The sequence below is a fragment of the Aythya marila genome, assembly GCF_965140915.1.
Source record: "Aythya marila genome assembly, chromosome: 1".
Lineage (NCBI taxonomy): Eukaryota > Metazoa > Chordata > Aves > Anseriformes > Anatidae > Aythya > Aythya marila.
Window position 1 is genome coordinate 128,573,771 of NC_139042.1, and position 18,773 is coordinate 128,592,543.

The window sequence follows — 18,773 nt, forward strand, 5'->3', positions numbered from 1 at the left end:
GACTTCACAATTTTGTAGAAAATGCTGCTCAAAATATTGAAAGAATGTGTTCTAGATGTCCATTGGGAAAGTTGTTTCTGGCTTGTTATGGTTATTTTTAAGACAACTTAACCTCTGTCAATGCCTGTAAAGACCAAAATTCAGGCTTATTATAACCACATTTATCTTCAGAGGGCTATGCCCTCTGCATTGCATAAGTTTGTTTCTACATTATATGTATTCTAAAGTAGAGATGTGTCCTTTGATATACGCATATGCAATAAGGTCAGTAGTTCTCATTTAAAGCTAGGGATAAATGATTTTGATAATGAGTGTGGACTGCTCCTATCAGAAGTAACAGTTAAACATTTTGTTCTGTACATTGTTACATTCTAAGGTGATTTTTTTTGGTGTTTCACTTCAGAAAACTTTTTGAATGCTGGTCAAGTGGCCACCTACCAAGTACTAAGTTCTACTGAGCAAGAGTTATGTCTCCAAATAATGATTCAGCCAAGTCCTCCATAATTCCTTCAGAAGATGAACAAAAGTTTCAGTTTCTCCCAACATCCCAAGATCAAGTTAATAATCAGAAACTATATTGATAAAGCCCAAAGCAAAACAATAACAACAACAGAACTACAGAAAATATACATGTATTCCCTCTCATGCCAGAAATATAATAAGAAGTGCTGGAAAGAGTGCAGTGAAAACGTTTACTCAATTCCCCCTGCTTAGCCCATATAATACTTGAACCAGACTGCAATTCACTTCTTTCTGTCTGGCTGCCAAACTAACATCAAAAAGAGTAACTGATAATTAAACTCTTTGCTTACATGCTGGTCACCGCTTTTATGCCAAGCTGTGCAATATATAAATAGACTAAGACTTGGGGAGGGGGAGAAGAGAGAAGAGAAGAACCCTGAGATTTTAACTCTTCCAAAAAAGTGTGGGATACCTGAATTGTGCATGATACACACTTGAAAGAACTCTGGATTCATTCAGAAACAAAGTTTAAGAAGTAGGAAAATATGCTCTAGACACTATTTCATTTGACTGGGAAATCAGCTCAAAGTTTTTCAGTTTTTTAATTTCCATACCCTATTCTAGGCCAACAGTTATTTTATTTTTGCCATGATTCATTCATGAGCCTCTCCACTGAGTCAATATTTTATATGCAAAACTAAACTGTTTTACAATTATTTATTAAGTATATTATCAAAAGGCACATGTGCTACTTATGCCTTCAAATAAGCCTATTCACAAAAATAGTCCCTAGAATTCTGATGAGTCTGCTCATGGGAGAAAGGACAAGTGGTCTTTTCAAAGTAAGGTTTCATGTCAAAAATCTCTGCTATCAGAGCTAGTTTAAAAGCTTTTTTCACATCTCCAGCTTCCTTATGCCCTCTCTGACCCACAGCTAACCTTCTCAGTTGTGCTAGTGCATTACAAAGTTGAGTATTATTAAAAAAAAAAAAAAAAAAAAAGACAAGCAAAGCCAAAAAAGGCCATATCCACTTCTTCATCAAGCCAGTTCATAGTGTAGGCCTATGAACATCTGTGAAAGACCACTGAAGAAAATAATAGCCTGTGGCAAAAGGTTGGGAACACAATGAACTCCTTTAATGGACTTGGTCAAGAGAAGAAAATCTGCCTTTAAAGTGAAGGTAGAACAACGATTACCCATACAAACACTATTTTCTAGTAGATATTAATCTTAGAACACAGGAGATTTTACATTATTATTGAGATAATAGTTCCCAACACATTGATGTTTCCACCTGAGGTTTTGAAAACTGTACATTTATTTCAGAAACACTGCTGAAGTATAGATAAAACTCCAGTCACTCTAACAGAATCAGAAACAAGACAAAACATTTCTGTGTACCTCACTATTTCACTCCAGGTAGTTACCCATGTACAGATTTTTCTGGACGTGACATTTTTCTCCACTTGAGAACTTTCTCAGGGCAAGATTCAAGCACTTATTGCAACCATGTGGGCCACCTGGGTGGAACTACCCCTCAGCAGCACCACTGAGGCTGCTGTGTATCCAGAGATCCCAGAGATTTCTACCATGTATGTGCCTGACAGCATATATGCACGTATTCTGTCCAGACAGTCTCGGGCAGAAATACATTAGTGTTTAATTCAGATATACAGAGACTGCACTAAATGGAGCAAAATGGAAGCCAAGAGAGTCTCCTTGCAGAAAACGATCCCCCTTGGAACAACTTGCCAGTAGTCCGAGAAACATTTTTATTAAAATTTTAAGAGAATAAGAAAAACAAACAAACAGACAAACAAACAAACAAACAAACAAAAAAACAATGACAGAACTTCAGCTGAATTATAAGGCAGTTGAGTCTCAGGCAAGGAAAAAAAATACAGTAGAAAATACAAATTGTTCAATATGCAGAAAACAATGAAAGGACCCTCTTTCCAAAGTAAGAGCACACGGCGTTGTTTAAGCTGGAGATAAAGCTCAAGACTGTCCAGTAAAGAGTGAATATGAGGGTGAAAATAGTTGATAAACAGTGCAGGAGCCCTGAATCAAACCCCCAAATCTATCTCTAATATTAATGTTTGTGTATGCATCTACAAATATTCATCATTCATTTTGGAATGCTTGGTGAAATTTTTAAGAAATGGATACAAGTTAAGAGCCAAGACATGGCTTTTGATTTCTACAAAAGGCTTCCTATCTGGTATATTTTCTCTTGCAAGTAATGCACTGAATCATCTCCAGTGATTCCTGAATGAGAGTATTTACCAAATACCAAAACTATGATTCTTTTCACCTGAAAGTAGAATGAAAAAGGATGCCAGAAGAGTCATTTAATGAAGTTAACATTTAATTAAAGTTCTCATTTGAAACCATTAGTTAACAAACATTTTCTGTTTCCTCCAAAAGGTACCTGAAGCCTGGAGACAAACCTGACTAAATTACAGATTCTACCAGTTATATTTTCTTATATGGCACTGTGAAATATGTTTTGTGATCCATTATAGGATGAAAAATAAAACGACCAACCAACCAAAAAAAAAAAAAGACAAAATATTGGAACTCCTTAGAGAGCAGACATTTTTAAACTACTGAAATTAACTGTAGGATTATGCTTTCCAACAGTCTCTTGGCTTTTCAGAAATAATCACTATTCAAAACAGTTAAAGGTTACTGGTTAGGGAGAAGGAAGGTGATTTCTGTACAGGCAGGCAATTGTTCAGTTCTCAGATTCTAATGTTTTGAAAATACCCAGGAAAAGTGTATAGAATAAAAATTCAGGATTCAGGTATTAACAGTAATTTAAAATAGCAAAAGATCAAACCTTAGCCTGTAAAGAAATAAAACCGAGACAAGCCACTCACTGAGCTTTGCAGATTTACAATCGTTATTGCTCCCATTCCAAGAAATATTCATAATACAGCTGAGAGAGCATAGTTTGTGGTGATGGATTATAAACTGTAAAAACCCATTGGCTACAGACTGTAATTCCAAGAACAATAGAAGCATAGTAATTATACATGTACTATGACTGAGACAGAAGTCAAGGCTGACTACCTACCAATTGCGTAAGCAAGCAACATGTTGCTGGTTAGTCAGAAGCACTGTAACTGAGTTCCCCATTTGTTACAGGAGAATACAGAACTTCAGTGCTTCCACAGAGTGTTTTTGGACTTGTGAATGTCCTTTGTTGAGTGTTCCTTATGCCTAGAGACCTTTTACTGGAAAGCTACACATGAAGAGAATGTGATATGCAGTAACATTTAAAAAAATAAAAAAAAAAATAATAATAATCCATACAGTTTTTTTGTGTGCAGTACTAGCAGTCCTTAACTTTATGCAGTGTTTGAAAGGATTAAGTGTCTGATTACATTATTCCGTGGATGTCTGGATTTGTCTGTCACATTTTATGCCTGCAAAAGCTCTACATGTCTATGAGACTATGCTATGAAGCCTTTACTTAAGACATACACTTTTAGCAAGAGCAGTAATGCAGTGTATGCCCCAACACTCAGTTTTGAGAACTCATGTAAGACAACCTATGAACTATTATGTCTCCTGATAAATCAGTCAAAACCTGACAAATCAATCAAAAATGTCACTAGCCCTCCAAATCTGGCAAACTCATAATCCAGAACAGGTAGCCTAGCTACTTGAGGCTACTTGAGGCTGAGTCAACACTACAGTGAATCAGTAAAGGTTACCTATGAGGAAGGGAATACAGTTTCACTGCAGAAGCATTTCAGCCCACCAAGCGAGGTTATATGTAAGAACTAAATTTATTCAGTTATACATATCACTTTTTTTTTTTTTCTCTAATAATAAACTCTACATGCTCCCACAAATAAGGAGTAATCTATATAATATGATATAGAGAATCAGCTTTTCTTTTAGACTGGCAGGGAGGTTACCTAGCATTTCTTCCCTGACACGTTTGCTAAGGTTTATACTCAGAACAAGTACAAGGTCACTGATATTCACAGTTTCCTAATCTTTGGTATTCTCCAGGTAATTTCCATGATTTTTATATCATCTAGGTTAACGAAGTTTGAAGCTCAGATACTGACTTCTTTTCATAAATAAATTTAATTTATAATATGTAATATTTCATTAAAGCTGTCTTGCTTTTCAGATTCATATAGGTAGGCCTCACTAGAGCCTCTGAATTAATTTAATGCATTTGCTTTAGATGGCACTATGAATATCACTACTTTCAGATAGACACCATCTAGTGGTTAAAACATAGACATATAATTTTCCAAAAAAGTATAATAAATTATTTGTTAGCCATGATCTTATTGGATAACTTGAGGCAGTCATTCTTTAGACTTTCCTCTTGCAGGTTTGAGACAATAAGAGAGTTATATAAATTTATTTTTTAAATTAAAATTTAGACTGACAGTCCTCAAGACTTCTGAGACTATGACAAATAGGAAAAAAAAATCAAATGCACCCTGCAAGAGTAATTAAATGCATACAAGATGTTTTTCTCATTGTTGTTTCAGCATTTTAACTGCAACTATTTAACCAAGACTACACAGTAATAGTCATCACCTGTTCCATATTGCATTAAAGATGTTTATTTTCTGTTCTCTGTGATAACTGTAGAAGTTCAAATATTTATCACGTTGGAAACCTTCCTTATGTTGGTCTTTTCAGGGAACAATTGTTGCACAGTGCCCAGTCTTAATCTTGTCATCTTGTTTCTGTCAACTGTTGGAAACAGGTTACTGAATCAAACAAAGCTATGGTCTGTTCTAATGAAACTTTTGTATAGATGGTTGGATGTCTCATACAAAAAAGTCTTAATACTGGGGTATACTTTTAAACCAAATGAAAAGGGTTGGTCTTAAACCCTGCTTGGTGTTCAGGAAGTCAGAAAAAGACCTCCTCTCATCCAACATCCCATAGCCAAAAATTCCTACCGTGATTAAGGTGTCAAGAGAGTTTTAAAAGAAAAGCAGAAATGCTACCACTCAATTGCTGTTTTCTTCTCCCTGCAGTTCTCAGACACATTAACTTTTAGATACTTACCAATAATTTTAAGTTTGGATATACAAATTTGTAAGATTTCCTCTTTTGTTTCCAAATGTACCTGCTACCTCTGGCTTTTCCTTCTCCAGTTTAAAAGAACAAACCTTTGTTTCCTGTCAAGTATACTGATGTCAATTCTAAAGATAACAGTTGAATTAGGGCCTATCACTTAATTCCATGAAGAAATATGCTAATATGCTTCTTGCTTTGAAGTTAATACAGCATATAGGCACTAAGCAACTAATTCTAAGACAGTTCTGCACACAGACAAAACAGACTTCTAGCTGCTTACAAAACTGCACAAGCTAAGAGGGAGCCACCAGGAAGCTGCACAGCAATATCTTCAGCCTTCAGAGTCATCCTTTGTATAAGTCCTGATGTAGAAGTGCACATCTTCTGCTGAATCTGGTTTTTGAAAATCCCACAGATGAAATGAGGAATCTGGGTGGTAACAAGGATCTTAGTGCTCAGAAAGTAACCTGAAGCCTGGGAATTATGTTTATCAGAAAGTGGGGATCTGGTTTTCCTCAATATTGCTATACAAACTTAATAGTTTGAAATTCCATCTTACATACAAGCACCAATAAATAAGACCAGGCTCCTGCCAAAACAGAGAACCACTTCCTACAGGACTAGCGAGGACTCAGAAATGTGGAGCTGTATGTAAATCATTTCAATCCATTCACAGGCCTGCACAAAGCAGAACAATATAAGACAAATTCTTCACTGATTTATGCGTCATGAGCATAACTCTCTACTTTGCAAATAACACAGACTGGAGCACTTGTGTGAACCCTGTGATGAGAAGTTCCAAGGATGGAGGGGAAAGTCCCTACAACTGCTGATAAATGTGCCCTTGCATCAAGCATCTAACAAGCAGTCCATTTAATGTGTATATGATATGATGTAAAAGTTCATTCATAAATAAAACAAGTTCATGACTGGTAAAGAGATCACACAGGTGTCAGAAATGGGAGGTCATGAGCGGTAATGAGATCACAGACACTAGAAAGGGGAAAAAATTATAATGATGGAGAAAGTGTTCCTTTCTCAATACCCAGGAATCTGCTACAGGTTCCCATCTCTTCTCACTTCCTCTAGGAAGGTCTCTGCTGGTAAAAACTGGCAAAAAGAACAAAATGAAGGCTGACTGGATGCTGGCATAGTATTTCCTGCTGTACCTAGTGCTGAAATGATGATGAACTGCAAGGTGAACACAACCTATGGTGGGAATAAATCTTTGTTATAGAGTTCCTTGAAACTATAAAAAGATGTTGGAATTGAAGTGCAAGAGGGCAAGAGCAAGAAGATGTGCCCAGGGTACATTCTCAGTAGAGGTTTGGAAAGGAGATGGATGGACTACTGTCAAAATTACTGGTAGAATTCATGGGCATTCTTGTACTTAATGCTATGTTTGTTCAATTTCTGCACTTTCCCAAACTTAAAGCTGCATTCTCCTCCTTTTCCTAATAAAGAGTTCCTTGTATATAGATCCAGCGTCTTTGTGAATGTTGGAGATACATCTGCTGAAGACAGTCAGGGAAGACTTGCATGGTGTTCACATATTTCTGTATGAGAATGGAGTCATTTATCAAGAACTGTTTTTTACTCTCATTACCCACCTGGCAAAAGGGAACCTTCTCCAGGGCCCCATGAATCTGTGCTGTGTCAGAAAAATCCTACAGTAATTTACCAGACTAAGCAGGAAATTACAACACCCTAAACACACTGATGACTACTGCCAGAAAAAAAAGCAAGCTCCCCTCTCCTTCCCCTCTCCTTCAAAGGGAAAGAAACCCTCTCCCCCCGCTCCGCCGAAAATGAGTGCCCCATTGGCACCTAGTGAAGAAAAGAGACTGTAAAAGAATCAAAGACTAAACCTGATGCATGATAGTTTTCCACTGAAAACGCATTTCTGTTAAATAAGCAATCAAACTGCCAGGTAGAGAAAAGCTCAGAATTTTAATAGTGTGCAGACCACATGCTGTAAACGATTTGTTATTGAGAAGGTGGAAAATAACCACCTGATCCAACAGTTGCTTCAGCAGAGAGAACAGTTCATAACATAACTATTCTTCAGGCATTAGCAACTGAGTATTACCCTGCCTAGCTACCATGGTGTTTTCTTTCCTCTCTGCAGCCTTATGGGAGCTAGTGATAGGCATATGACCCTTGCAGGAGGGTGTTAGATGCTCACTATTTTCAGTTGGCTGATTGTATATATAAGGCAGGCCTCATTGCGCTCTGCTTTGAAACCTGGCTTTTAGAGAATATATAAATATTCGCTGAAGATCTGGGAAGTGTAAGACTGACCTGCTGGGTCAGCCAGCCCACCAGTGAGTTATACATGCATCACTCTCCCAAGATATTAGTCTGGACTGATTAGGCTTAGCTTTGAGGTAAGCATTAGAAAGCATTGTTCAACCCCAATCTGAGATAACCACATATCAAAGGTTGCTTTTTACCAAAGTGGCTGCATTGTATAAAAAGTAAAGATTGGACATTTGGTTAGGTTAATTCACAATGATAACAGAAGGGTGACAGGGAAGCAGAGCAAGGAAAATATACAGGAAAAAATGCACTTAGAGGTTAAATAGCCACGGAGTTAACACAATGACTGAGCAACATTTAAGTGTACCTCTGGAATTAGTGAATGCACCACAGACCTTTAATTTCACGTTCCTGCAGTTTCAGGCTTTATGTGGAAAGATGTGTTCTGTCTACAGATATGCAGATGTGGCTACAAAGAGCTGTGGTGATGGAAGCAGTGATTTGGTAATGCATTGACCAGAATGGTTGGCCACAGTTAGGAGAATACTGTATAAAGTATAGATCTTAATTACACTTCTGTAAGGAGCAAACATTTATCTCTAAGACAATAAAACCACTATTTCTGCAGAACTCCCTTCTTTATTTTATCACTCCTTTAAAACTGCTCTATTCTAAGTAGGGCAAGCAGATATACCCATTTTGGTTTTTGTGGTGAAAACTGATGAAAGAATTAAGAAGGAAAAGAGGCAAAATGGTAAAATCACTTTTGGAGTCCAATTGCTTACACTGAACACCACTACACAGGCCCCAAGACAGTGGAAATGAATGCAACAGTATTCAAAACTGAGACAAACAACCTTCTGAATATCAGAGGTCTGTCATTGCTTAAAAAAAAAAAAAAAAAAAAAAATCAGAGAAAGCTACTGAAGCTACTGGCTGCCACGCTTTAAGAAGACAGCATTCAAATGCACAAAGAGAGGGGAACAGATGACTGTTCTGTCAAGAGCTAGTTCAAAATGTACATGCTGCAGTGAAGTCCCAGAATTCATTACAAATAAAGTTAAAACAATTTTCCAGACAAAAGAAACACATAGTTTAAAATAGGAAAGGAGAGATATACTAGGCAGACAGTTTGAGTAAAAAAACTCCAGGGTTTTGATTTACATGCTGTATTCTATAAATAATATTTTGTCTAACACACTTTCCCACTAACTCCTGCAAAAAGAGTTATCTTATACATGATCTTAATCTTTACAATGACCATGTCTTCCCACTTTTAGGCTTTACATCATGGTAAGTATATACAGGCACTTGGAGCTTTGGAAGTAATCATGCAATGGATAATGTAGGTTGTTAGATATAAAGAAGTTAGATGAAGTCCTAGCAATAGGAAATAGAAATGAAAACATGAAAAACGGGATGGGTTTGAAGAAGCTGATGAGCTGGGACCTTAAAGAACTAATATTTGAAAAAACTCCACCACAATTAAAAATACAGCTAGCTGTGCTTGACTTGACACTTTCAAGGGCAGAAAGGCCTTGCAGAGAAATTTTGACAGACTAGAGGGTTGGGCAATCACCAAGTATGAAGTTTAACAAAAGCAAGTGCCAGATCCTGCACCTGGGATGGGGCAATCATTGCTGAATGCACAGACGAGGGGATGAAAGGATGGAGACCAGCCCTGTGGAAAGAGATCTGGAGATTCCTGACAATCACAAGTTGAATATGAGTCAACAGTGTGTTTTGACAGCTGAAAGAGCCAACTGTACCTTGGGGTACATCAAGCACAATGTTGCTAGCCATTGTCCTGCTCTGCATTGGTCCAGCCTCACCATAAGTACTATGGGCAGTTTGGGGCACCACAATATAAGGATATAAAACTATTAGAGAGTGTCCAAAGGAGACCAACAAAGATGGTAAAGGGTCTTGAGAGCAAGACATATGAAGAGTGAATGAAGTCATTTGGATTGTTCAGCTTAGAGAAGAGGAGACTGAGGGGTGAGCTTATAGACAGCCTACAGCTTCCTCATGAGGGGGAGCAGAAAGGCAAGCACTGATCTCTTCTCTCTGGTGACCAGTGAGAGGACACAAAGGAAAGTTCAGGTTGGATATTAGAAAAGGTTCCTTGCTGAGTGGGTGATCTGGCACCGGAACAGGGAAGTGCTCATGGCACCAAGCATGCTGGAGTTGAAAAAAGCATTTGGATAACACTCTAAGATTTTGGTTAAATAAAGTTGTTTTGCTGTAGAATAGAAATATGCAAAACCCTCTGTGTTCTCAACTGGTGAAGCCCTCCTCATTTGCCATTGCATTTAGAATAGAAATCTTAATTTAGGATACAAAATTACTTTCTCCTTGTACCCCAAAGAGATGCATAAAAACAGAGCAAAATACTTTTACTGATAAAGACACAGGAGTGAATGGAACTCTGAGTAAATGCTAAAATGCCCCATCTTTTCTCTTTCCCTCCCTTCCCTTCCCTTCCCTTCCCTTCCCTTCCCTTCCCTTCCCTTCCCTTCCCTTCCCTTCCCTTCCCTTCCCTTCCCTTCCCTTCCCTTCCCTTCCCTCTTTCCCTTCTCTTTTTAATTTCATATTTTTTAAGAACATGAAAATACTCTAAGACTGATTATACAATTAACACTCCCTCAGCATATCAAACCTTAACAAGGACCTCAAATAATCCCAGTTTGTGTCTAGACTGAGTATAACACATACAGATTTTCAAGCTTTGGTGTATAGTCACTTAGAAACCTGTAACCATGGACAGTAGAAAGGTAATGGGAATGATTTATAAGAATTCTACAGTGCCATGTTAGCATAAGCATCTTAGGTTAAAGAATGACTTTCCATTTGTATTCTTAACGAATAAAGGTGAACAGGAATAGTTTAAAAGATCTACATTGTTACAAGTTGTCTTAAAATATTAGATTAAAAAATGTAATTAACTTGAGGATGCAAATATTGTTTAAGCTTATACCCCCATCCCTTCCCTCCACTCCCCAGTACAGAGGTGCAAAAACCTAGCTGCCAAAAGAAAAGGGTGGTAATTTTTCAGGTATATACACTCCAAATCCTAACATTAACTATAGATAAAAAAACACATTTATTTTAGTGGTAGCTGTCAAACTTTCAGTCTAGCAAAGGAAGAAATATAAAAGCAAGAAAAATCAACTCTGAGAAAAGAGAATCAATTACACATCTGGACCTTCTTTCTTTCTCACAGAAGTTTAAACCACAGAACATCTATGAAATCGTACCAGTATAGTGAAACATCATAATGGGGACAGCAAGATACAAATGAAGATGGAGTACAAGCAGATGTGTCTTTGTTTTTAATTCAGCTACTCTGACAGGTCTAGTAACATTTAAGAATTCCTTCTGTCAGTCACAGTTTAACTTAACATTTGTAATATTTACTAAGAACATACCAGGTACTTTAATACTATTTTGAGCTTACCTAGTTCATAGAGTAGCCTAGCCTCAAATAACCAGTAGTGAAAAAGTATGTAACTCTCACACAAAAATATTATGGCAAAAAAGGGGAAATTTTGAAGTCTTGCAGAATTTCATAAAGATCACAGAATCACAGAACCATTAAGGTTGGAAAAGACCTCCAAGACCATCTGGTCCATCCAGCCCCCAAACAGCAAAATTACCCACTAAACCATGTCCCTAAGTACCATATCCAATGTTTTCTTAAACACCCCAAGATGGTGACTCCGCCACCTCCCTGGGCAATCCATTCCAATGCCTGACTACTCTTTCTGAGAACAAATGTCTCCTAATTTCTAACCTGAACCTACCCTGGCACAACGTGAGGCCATTCCCTCTAGTCGTATCACTAGTTATCTGTTTTTAGTCGTATCACTAGTTACCCCCAGCTCCCCACATCTTCCTTTTACGTAGGTATGGAAAGCAATAAGGTCTCCCCTGAGCCTCCTCTTCTCCAGACTAAACAACCCCAGCTGTTCCTCATAGGACTTGTGTTCCAGGTCCTTCACCAGCTTTGTAGCCCTTCTCTGGACACATTCCAAGGTCTCAATGCCCTTCTTGTAGTGAGGGGCCCAAAGCTGAACACAGTACACGAGATGCAGCTTCACCATAGCAAGAGTACAAGGGGACGATCACCTCCATGGTCCTGTTGGCTACGCTATTCCTGATACAAACCAAGATGAGATAGTCTCACTTCCATTTGCCAATATGAAACATGTCACAGTTCAATTTTGCTCATGTTAAGAATGTAATAGTTAAGTCTTTGAAAAACTATGTGCTTTTCAGAACTTTAACTCAAAATATAATTAATATATTTTGTAAAAGTTATTGTTTATCCATATTACTAACACCAGCTTTTGCAGCTAATCACTTAGGTCAGATTGTATAATAAAGACTATCTGGAGTTTGATTATTCAAAAAATAAACACTAAGAAATATCATCTTTCTCAGTTATAAAAATTATCAATAAATATTTTTTTCCGTTGTTTATTTGTTAATATCACAGTTTATTTATTCCAAGACAGTTATCTTATGAAAGATTATTTCCAGCCAGCAGTTTTCACAAACATTTCCCAAATATTTGTTTTGTTCATCTGGTATTTTAGCACACAACAAATACTGTTTATTTGATTCTTTCTTTCCTTTTTTTTGTAGAGGTATCGTGGAAGTTCCTTAAAAAAAAAAAAAAATGGAATTGTTTTGTCTGTATTTAAGCCTAACTTCTATGTTTGATGCATGACCTAAATATTAACATTCAAAATATACCAAACCATTGTGAACACATATGGATATGTTCAGATGAATAAAATTTGTAAAACCAGAATTGAAAAAAAAAATCAAAACTGTCAAATACTTTCATACTGATTCGTGTTGTAAACACTAGCTTCTGATTATACACCAGCATTTGATCACAATCTCCAATAAAAGTTCATTAAGGTAATCTGAAATATTATCCTGAAATGCCTCCAGGATAACATGGTATACAGAAACAAATGCACATTATTGTTTAGTAAAGTAAGCTATCATCAGAACTACAGAAAAACAGTGAGAAATTTTATTTTCAATGATCTGATTGATCCAAGATTTCATTTATTGATGTAACTGCCGGGAACTTTACTAATCTGTATCAGATAAGAATCAGGTCCCTTAGTGTACCATAAATATTGATGTTACCTTATGAGGTCAATAGGCTGAAACTTGTAAAATACTCCATATCTTGCCCATTCTTGATACAGCAACTAAAAAAAAAAAAAAAAAAAAAAAAGAGAGAGAGAGAGAAAAAGAAAGAAAATTAACTTGAAGTAAGTGTTCCCATTTGTTTTTACAAACATTGTCTTAGAGGTAAAATATATGTAGAAAAAAAAAGGTTTTCTGTACTTTGGCATAAAATTCCAAGTTTATTTTCCAGGCAGGTATAGAAGACTCCAACCACACCAGCAATGCAAGAGCATGTATACAAACCTTTTCTCCACATACCTACCTCCTCCAAACAATATTTATTAAATAGTGATGTTAAGAATAAGGACTTAAATGGAAGAAAAAATCTGTGGTCTCATGGAAATCTTTGGAAAGATGCTAGAAATAATTCTACTTACAGAGTCACAATCTTCTATGATGTAATTTATTTAATGGCTGGAATTATACCATAGGTAAGTACAGAGCAGTGTTTCCAGCTACCAGGCAAAGAAACAGAAAGAACTCAAAACCAGTAACTGATATGTAAAAACATAACTAAATGGTAAAAAAATGTGCCAAGGTCTGCTTCTCTTCACAGGTCCTGAGGCTATTATACCTAGTGGACTCCATATAAAAGTCCCTTCTCTCCTCATGGTGCACATGCACACACCAGTTTAAATGGTTACTATTGGGATTTCAGATTCACCCACCACCTACCAACAGCACAAAAGAAGGAACAAATCTTACAGAAATTTCTTACTATGACACAGAAAAAAAAAATCAAGAAAAAAAAATGGTAGGCAATAGGGATAAAAGGAAACATTTTAGAACCTGTTGTATATTTACCACAATACACACAACTACCATAATCAAGGGACTCATGATAGTCTTCATTCTCTGTTTTGTTGCTGTGATCTGTGTGACACAGGCTTGCTGCGCTTTCAAAAAGAAAAAAAAAAGAAACCTTTGACAGTACTTCAGAAGAGGCTGGAAAGGAAATAAGTAATTATGGTATAAAAGTCATCACATTGTTCTGAAACAAAAGTCAGCTGCTGGATAGAAATTCCCATTTGATGAAAAATATGGCAAAAGAGTTAATGTGATAGCAGTACATTTTATAACTGTGTATGCATTTTTTATTAATACAGAAAAGACTTTCAACAATTAAGCTTTCCAGAATTAGATGAAGACCAAAGGTGGCTCAGAGGACACATCAGTTAACAAATGACTATTCACCATGTTTTAACTTTAGAGGAAAATAAAAATCACAGCAGTGCCTTGAAAAAAAAAAGAGAATATTTTCTGGGGAATCACCTGAACTGTTTGTATTCCTTTCACATTTTTATGCTGTGAAAGGTCTAGAGGAAGTCTCAGAAAACATACTCATTTAAAACTATTTCTTAAAGTACAGACTGCATGAAAAAACAAAAAAACAACAACAACAAAAAAAAAACACAATGATGATAAATGAAAGTAAACAAATAGCACCACTATTTATAGATTATGAATCACAATCTATACTTCACAACATGGTGTAGTAATCTATAATACACCATGACTTCACCCAAAAAGACAGATATCAAGCCTTTTGTTCCTATTTTCTGAAAAGTGGAGAGGGCCTAGAAAGAAAGAGTAACATATGAGAGGTAACATCAGTTCCTTTAAAATAAAGCACTGCATCTTTTGTAGTACAATTGGAGTAGCGATGAAATTGTGTCTTAAGAATGAGTTTCTGTGTAGAATCTCTGCTGGTACCCAAGGGACAACCTCACACTTAGTTGCTCTCTTGTTGTGAGCACTAACTGACTGTCCCTTGCTTGTCTCATGGAAATTGTAGTTAATGTGGAGCAACGTAAATACAGAGTTAATACCTTGGAGACCTCTAGTTTTCTGACAGCTTTGGATACAATCAGGCAATAAGTTTAAAAAACGCTGGGGAGGAAGACAAACCAAGAAATACATGCATGCAAATACACAACCAGGTATGTATAGAGTACATTCTGCAGAGAAGTTAAATTAAATATTTGCACTTTTTTTTTCTTTACAGAAACAGCGGAATGGTTCATAGATACTCAAAAGCACTAATTAGACAATAGTCTAATTTGACAACACACTAATTAAACAAGATATAGATTTTTTCATAATGTGCAATATGTGGAACTTATATGCTTAACAGCACCCTAGATTTCAAACCTTAATTCTACCTGTAAAATAGATGCTTAATAAGCATGTTACTATTTATTTTCATTCATAACAGATTATTGCACAATGGAGTTATGTAAGTATGCAAAAGCTGGTGGTGATTTTGGTTACAAAGTACATATAGTTTTTGCAGTTATCAATAGTAGCATCTGTCAGCTAGCAGCACATCATATTTTTTCTAGTGTTTATAATGCCTCTCCTCCCACAGATGCTATGTGAAAGAACTGAATAAATATCAAGGGAGTAATTAAGATCTGGATCCCACAAACATATACCCACCTAATTATTATCATTTGGAATATGGAAATTGGCTTCCAACCATTTGAGGGAATGGAGCTATGCCAATGTGTACTCATTAATGATCCAGCCCAGATTACTTTCTCTTCTTAGATTAAGGAGTTTACCCTACTCTGCTGAAGTAATTGAGAATTCAGCAATGAGATTCAGGGAGTGTAGACTATTAGCATATAGAATATTGCTGTTACAGAGCACAGTCTTACAAAATGCTTTGCACCTGTGGAAAGAAATAATGAAACTACTTTTGATTTTCTTTGGCTTCAGTAGGAGTTGAAGAGGATATGCCAGGCAGCCAGATTGATATTTTCATATGAATACTTGTGGTTACCTAGTTAAAATCACTCCTTGACATTACTCCACAGAATTACTTACAATTTATTTTCATAAAAAATCACATTTTTTATGTTTTTTTTTTTTTTTTGTAATATAGTTTATTGTATGTTACCAGTTTCACTTAAAGCAGTACTTTCTGTAAATTTATAATAACACTTTTCAATCTGCTTCTAATAATCAAGTGATGTTGTTGTAGTACATGTTAAGAATGTAATTCCTAGATATGTAAGAAATTCCTCGTGTATTTCTTTATGTCATACACATTCCTAGTAATGAAAGGTTACAAATTGCCAGTGGGTTACAAGACCAAGTTAGTGTTTATACTCATGGCAAATTATTACCATGTTGCTGTGCAATAACTTTCTTAAAAATATTTTTTCTACAGCAGAAATCACACTAAAACAGGGAAATTCCTTCACCCTAATCAACAGTCTTAGGAAAACAGGGGATTATATTCTCATAGGATGTGACAAAAGTAATGTTTCACAGGGCATTTTCTCCAAAGAAATCCTAATGAGGGTTTTAGTAGGTATTAACCTTTTGTATTATGAACTGGTAAATAAACCTTAATTACTTCTGCTGCGTTATTGACCTAAGTACCTCAGACAGTCTCAGTTCATCATTCTCTGGGTTGATACTACAGACTAGTGAAATGGAAGACATAGATAAGTTTAAATGGACAAAATGAAAAGGGGCAGGAGAAAAAATGCATAAAAATGCCCCCCTTTCCTTCAAACTTGATCAGGGCTTTTCAGGAAATTAAACACTGAGTCTATTAGATTCAGATAGAAAACAGATGATGTTATGCATAGAAATACTACAGCAGATTCAATGGCTAGGCAGCAGAGACATATGTGAATAATCAATGAAATATTTCTGGAAAGAGTCTTTCATGTTTTTAATACTTAACACTTCATAACTGAGTCTAATAGGCATGATAAAAAGAAGGCAGATGAAATGTAACTGGTATGGTGAATACTTTTTCCAGACACTAGTTCTTTTAAACCCTCTTTCCCCCTTTCCCACATTAACCAATCTTTCTCCATTGACTAATGTTTATTTACTTTCTTCTCTCTAAAACTTTTGCTAACCTTGTAAGTGAATAAACCATGGATCTGACTTTCAGTGTCCATTATTGTATCACCATTATCACTTACCCAGAGGCAATTTCTTCATGAACAAAATGTTCAAAACTATAGACATAAGTATACAAGCTTCTCTACAGTTGTTTTTCATCTTTCTATCTTTTTTTTTTATGAAGGTTCAAATAGCAAAATTAAATTGTATATGGTACATTAAGACATCTAGTGGCTGAATGGCACTATTTAACAAAAACTATAAAGAACATTATGTTTTCAAATTTTTACTCACTCAGCATTGGAGAAATCAAATTTACCTGCGTGATCTCCAAACTAATTTTTCACTTCAAATGTTGTTATAATCACCAATTGTTGCAATTACACTCAGAAACTACAGTGAGTATTCTGTCAAATGAATGTGATTTTCTTAAGTCTCCTTCACGCAACAGATTACACATACTAATATGTAATACCACATACTTAAAAACATTTATGAAATTATTTACAAGTCAGCATGAATATATACAATTTAATTTCTAATATTGTAAATATTTTAGGCATTCAAACATTCTCTTTTACTTCATCCTTCCATCTCCCATTTCCCTACAATTTTCCCTCTTCATTTACTATCCTATTGCTTGTATATCAAGGAAAAAATAAGCAAACATTGAAGAACAGTATGGAATGGATCTTAGTGAATTCCATTAATTAACCGTTTCTGCTTATTAGCAAAAGTAGTAAGCATATGTATTAAATATAGTCTGAATTGATCATGCATCCATTTCTCTTTTGCAGATGGTGGGTGATGTACATGTATTTTCAAAAGTCATTTGATAGCAAGAAACTTTTTCTTTACAAGTTAACTGGAAGCAGATTTTTAGAAACTGCATATAATTTAAGTGAATGCACAATCAAATGAACCAGCTCTGGTTTGGTCTAGTAACTATCCATCTATAGTATCGTCTGGTTACATAAACAAAATAATCATATAAGTTATTTGTCAACTATTGCTTTTGCACACAGATTGAAAAATCTTCTCTGTGTCTGCGTAGGAAAACTTGAAGCACTTCAAGATGTAAATATAAAGTTAAATTTACTGAACTACTTCATAAAATAAACTACACAAAAAGTCATACAAACAAATTTAATGTGCAGAACAAAATAAGCATTATAACATATATTACATGCATTTGTAAAAGCATTTATTTGACCGAATGCTGGCTATTTTTTTAATAGCATTTAGGACGTTAATTCACGTTTAGCATATTAAATCTAATATGAAATTAATTTTGCAATGTACTTTACCTTTCTTTCATTCATGTCATCATTTTGGCCTTCATATTCACCCTAGAAAAAGAAAATCATTCAATAACATGTAAAAACATAAAATTGAATAATAGATTGTTCAGCTGTTCCTACATAGTTGATTTTACTTTTGTCACAACATGAAATGTATTTGTGTAAAAGTTTTGATGCTGTAATTACATACTTAAAATGTTAGTATACATTTTCATTGTCATAGGCAATAAACTTTAAGGTTTATGTACTGATAGTGATACCATGTGATACCATGAGTGATACCGTAAGAAAACTAGATTTTTAATTGGATATACATACATCATGAAGTGGGTATGCTGCATCATAAACATTGTTTGCTATTAATGTGTTAATACCTAAAAAAGAAAAAAAAAAATCAACAGCTAGGCACAGTTAAGCAAAAAAAGGATATTACAGATGTAATTTGATGACATTGCATAAGTGAATGAGCTGAAGACATTCAATATAATGTCAAGATGAGTATCTACCAACACAGAAATACTTGGTTATGGAAAATATTTTATCACAGAAAAGCTCATTTCAGTATAATGCTTTTTCTTGAGTGAACTAGTGTGGTAGAGACAGTTTTG

General features: G+C 35.5%; 1 protein-coding gene across 1 annotated transcript in view; it reads right to left on the reverse strand.

Moving 5' to 3' along the window:
- ANO2 (anoctamin 2) overlaps window positions 1–18,773 on the reverse strand; it is a 190,937-nt gene that overhangs the window by 128,651 nt on the left and 43,513 nt on the right. Inside the window, exons 7-9 of the mRNA XM_082784479.1 lie at window positions 18,484–18,539; window positions 18,172–18,213; window positions 12,953–13,017 (exon numbers count right to left, since the gene is read on the reverse strand). Coding sequence (XP_082640605.1) covers window positions 12,953–13,017; window positions 18,172–18,213; window positions 18,484–18,539 — 163 coding nt within the window. The remainder of the gene's footprint in view (window positions 1–12,952; window positions 13,018–18,171; window positions 18,214–18,483; window positions 18,540–18,773) is intronic.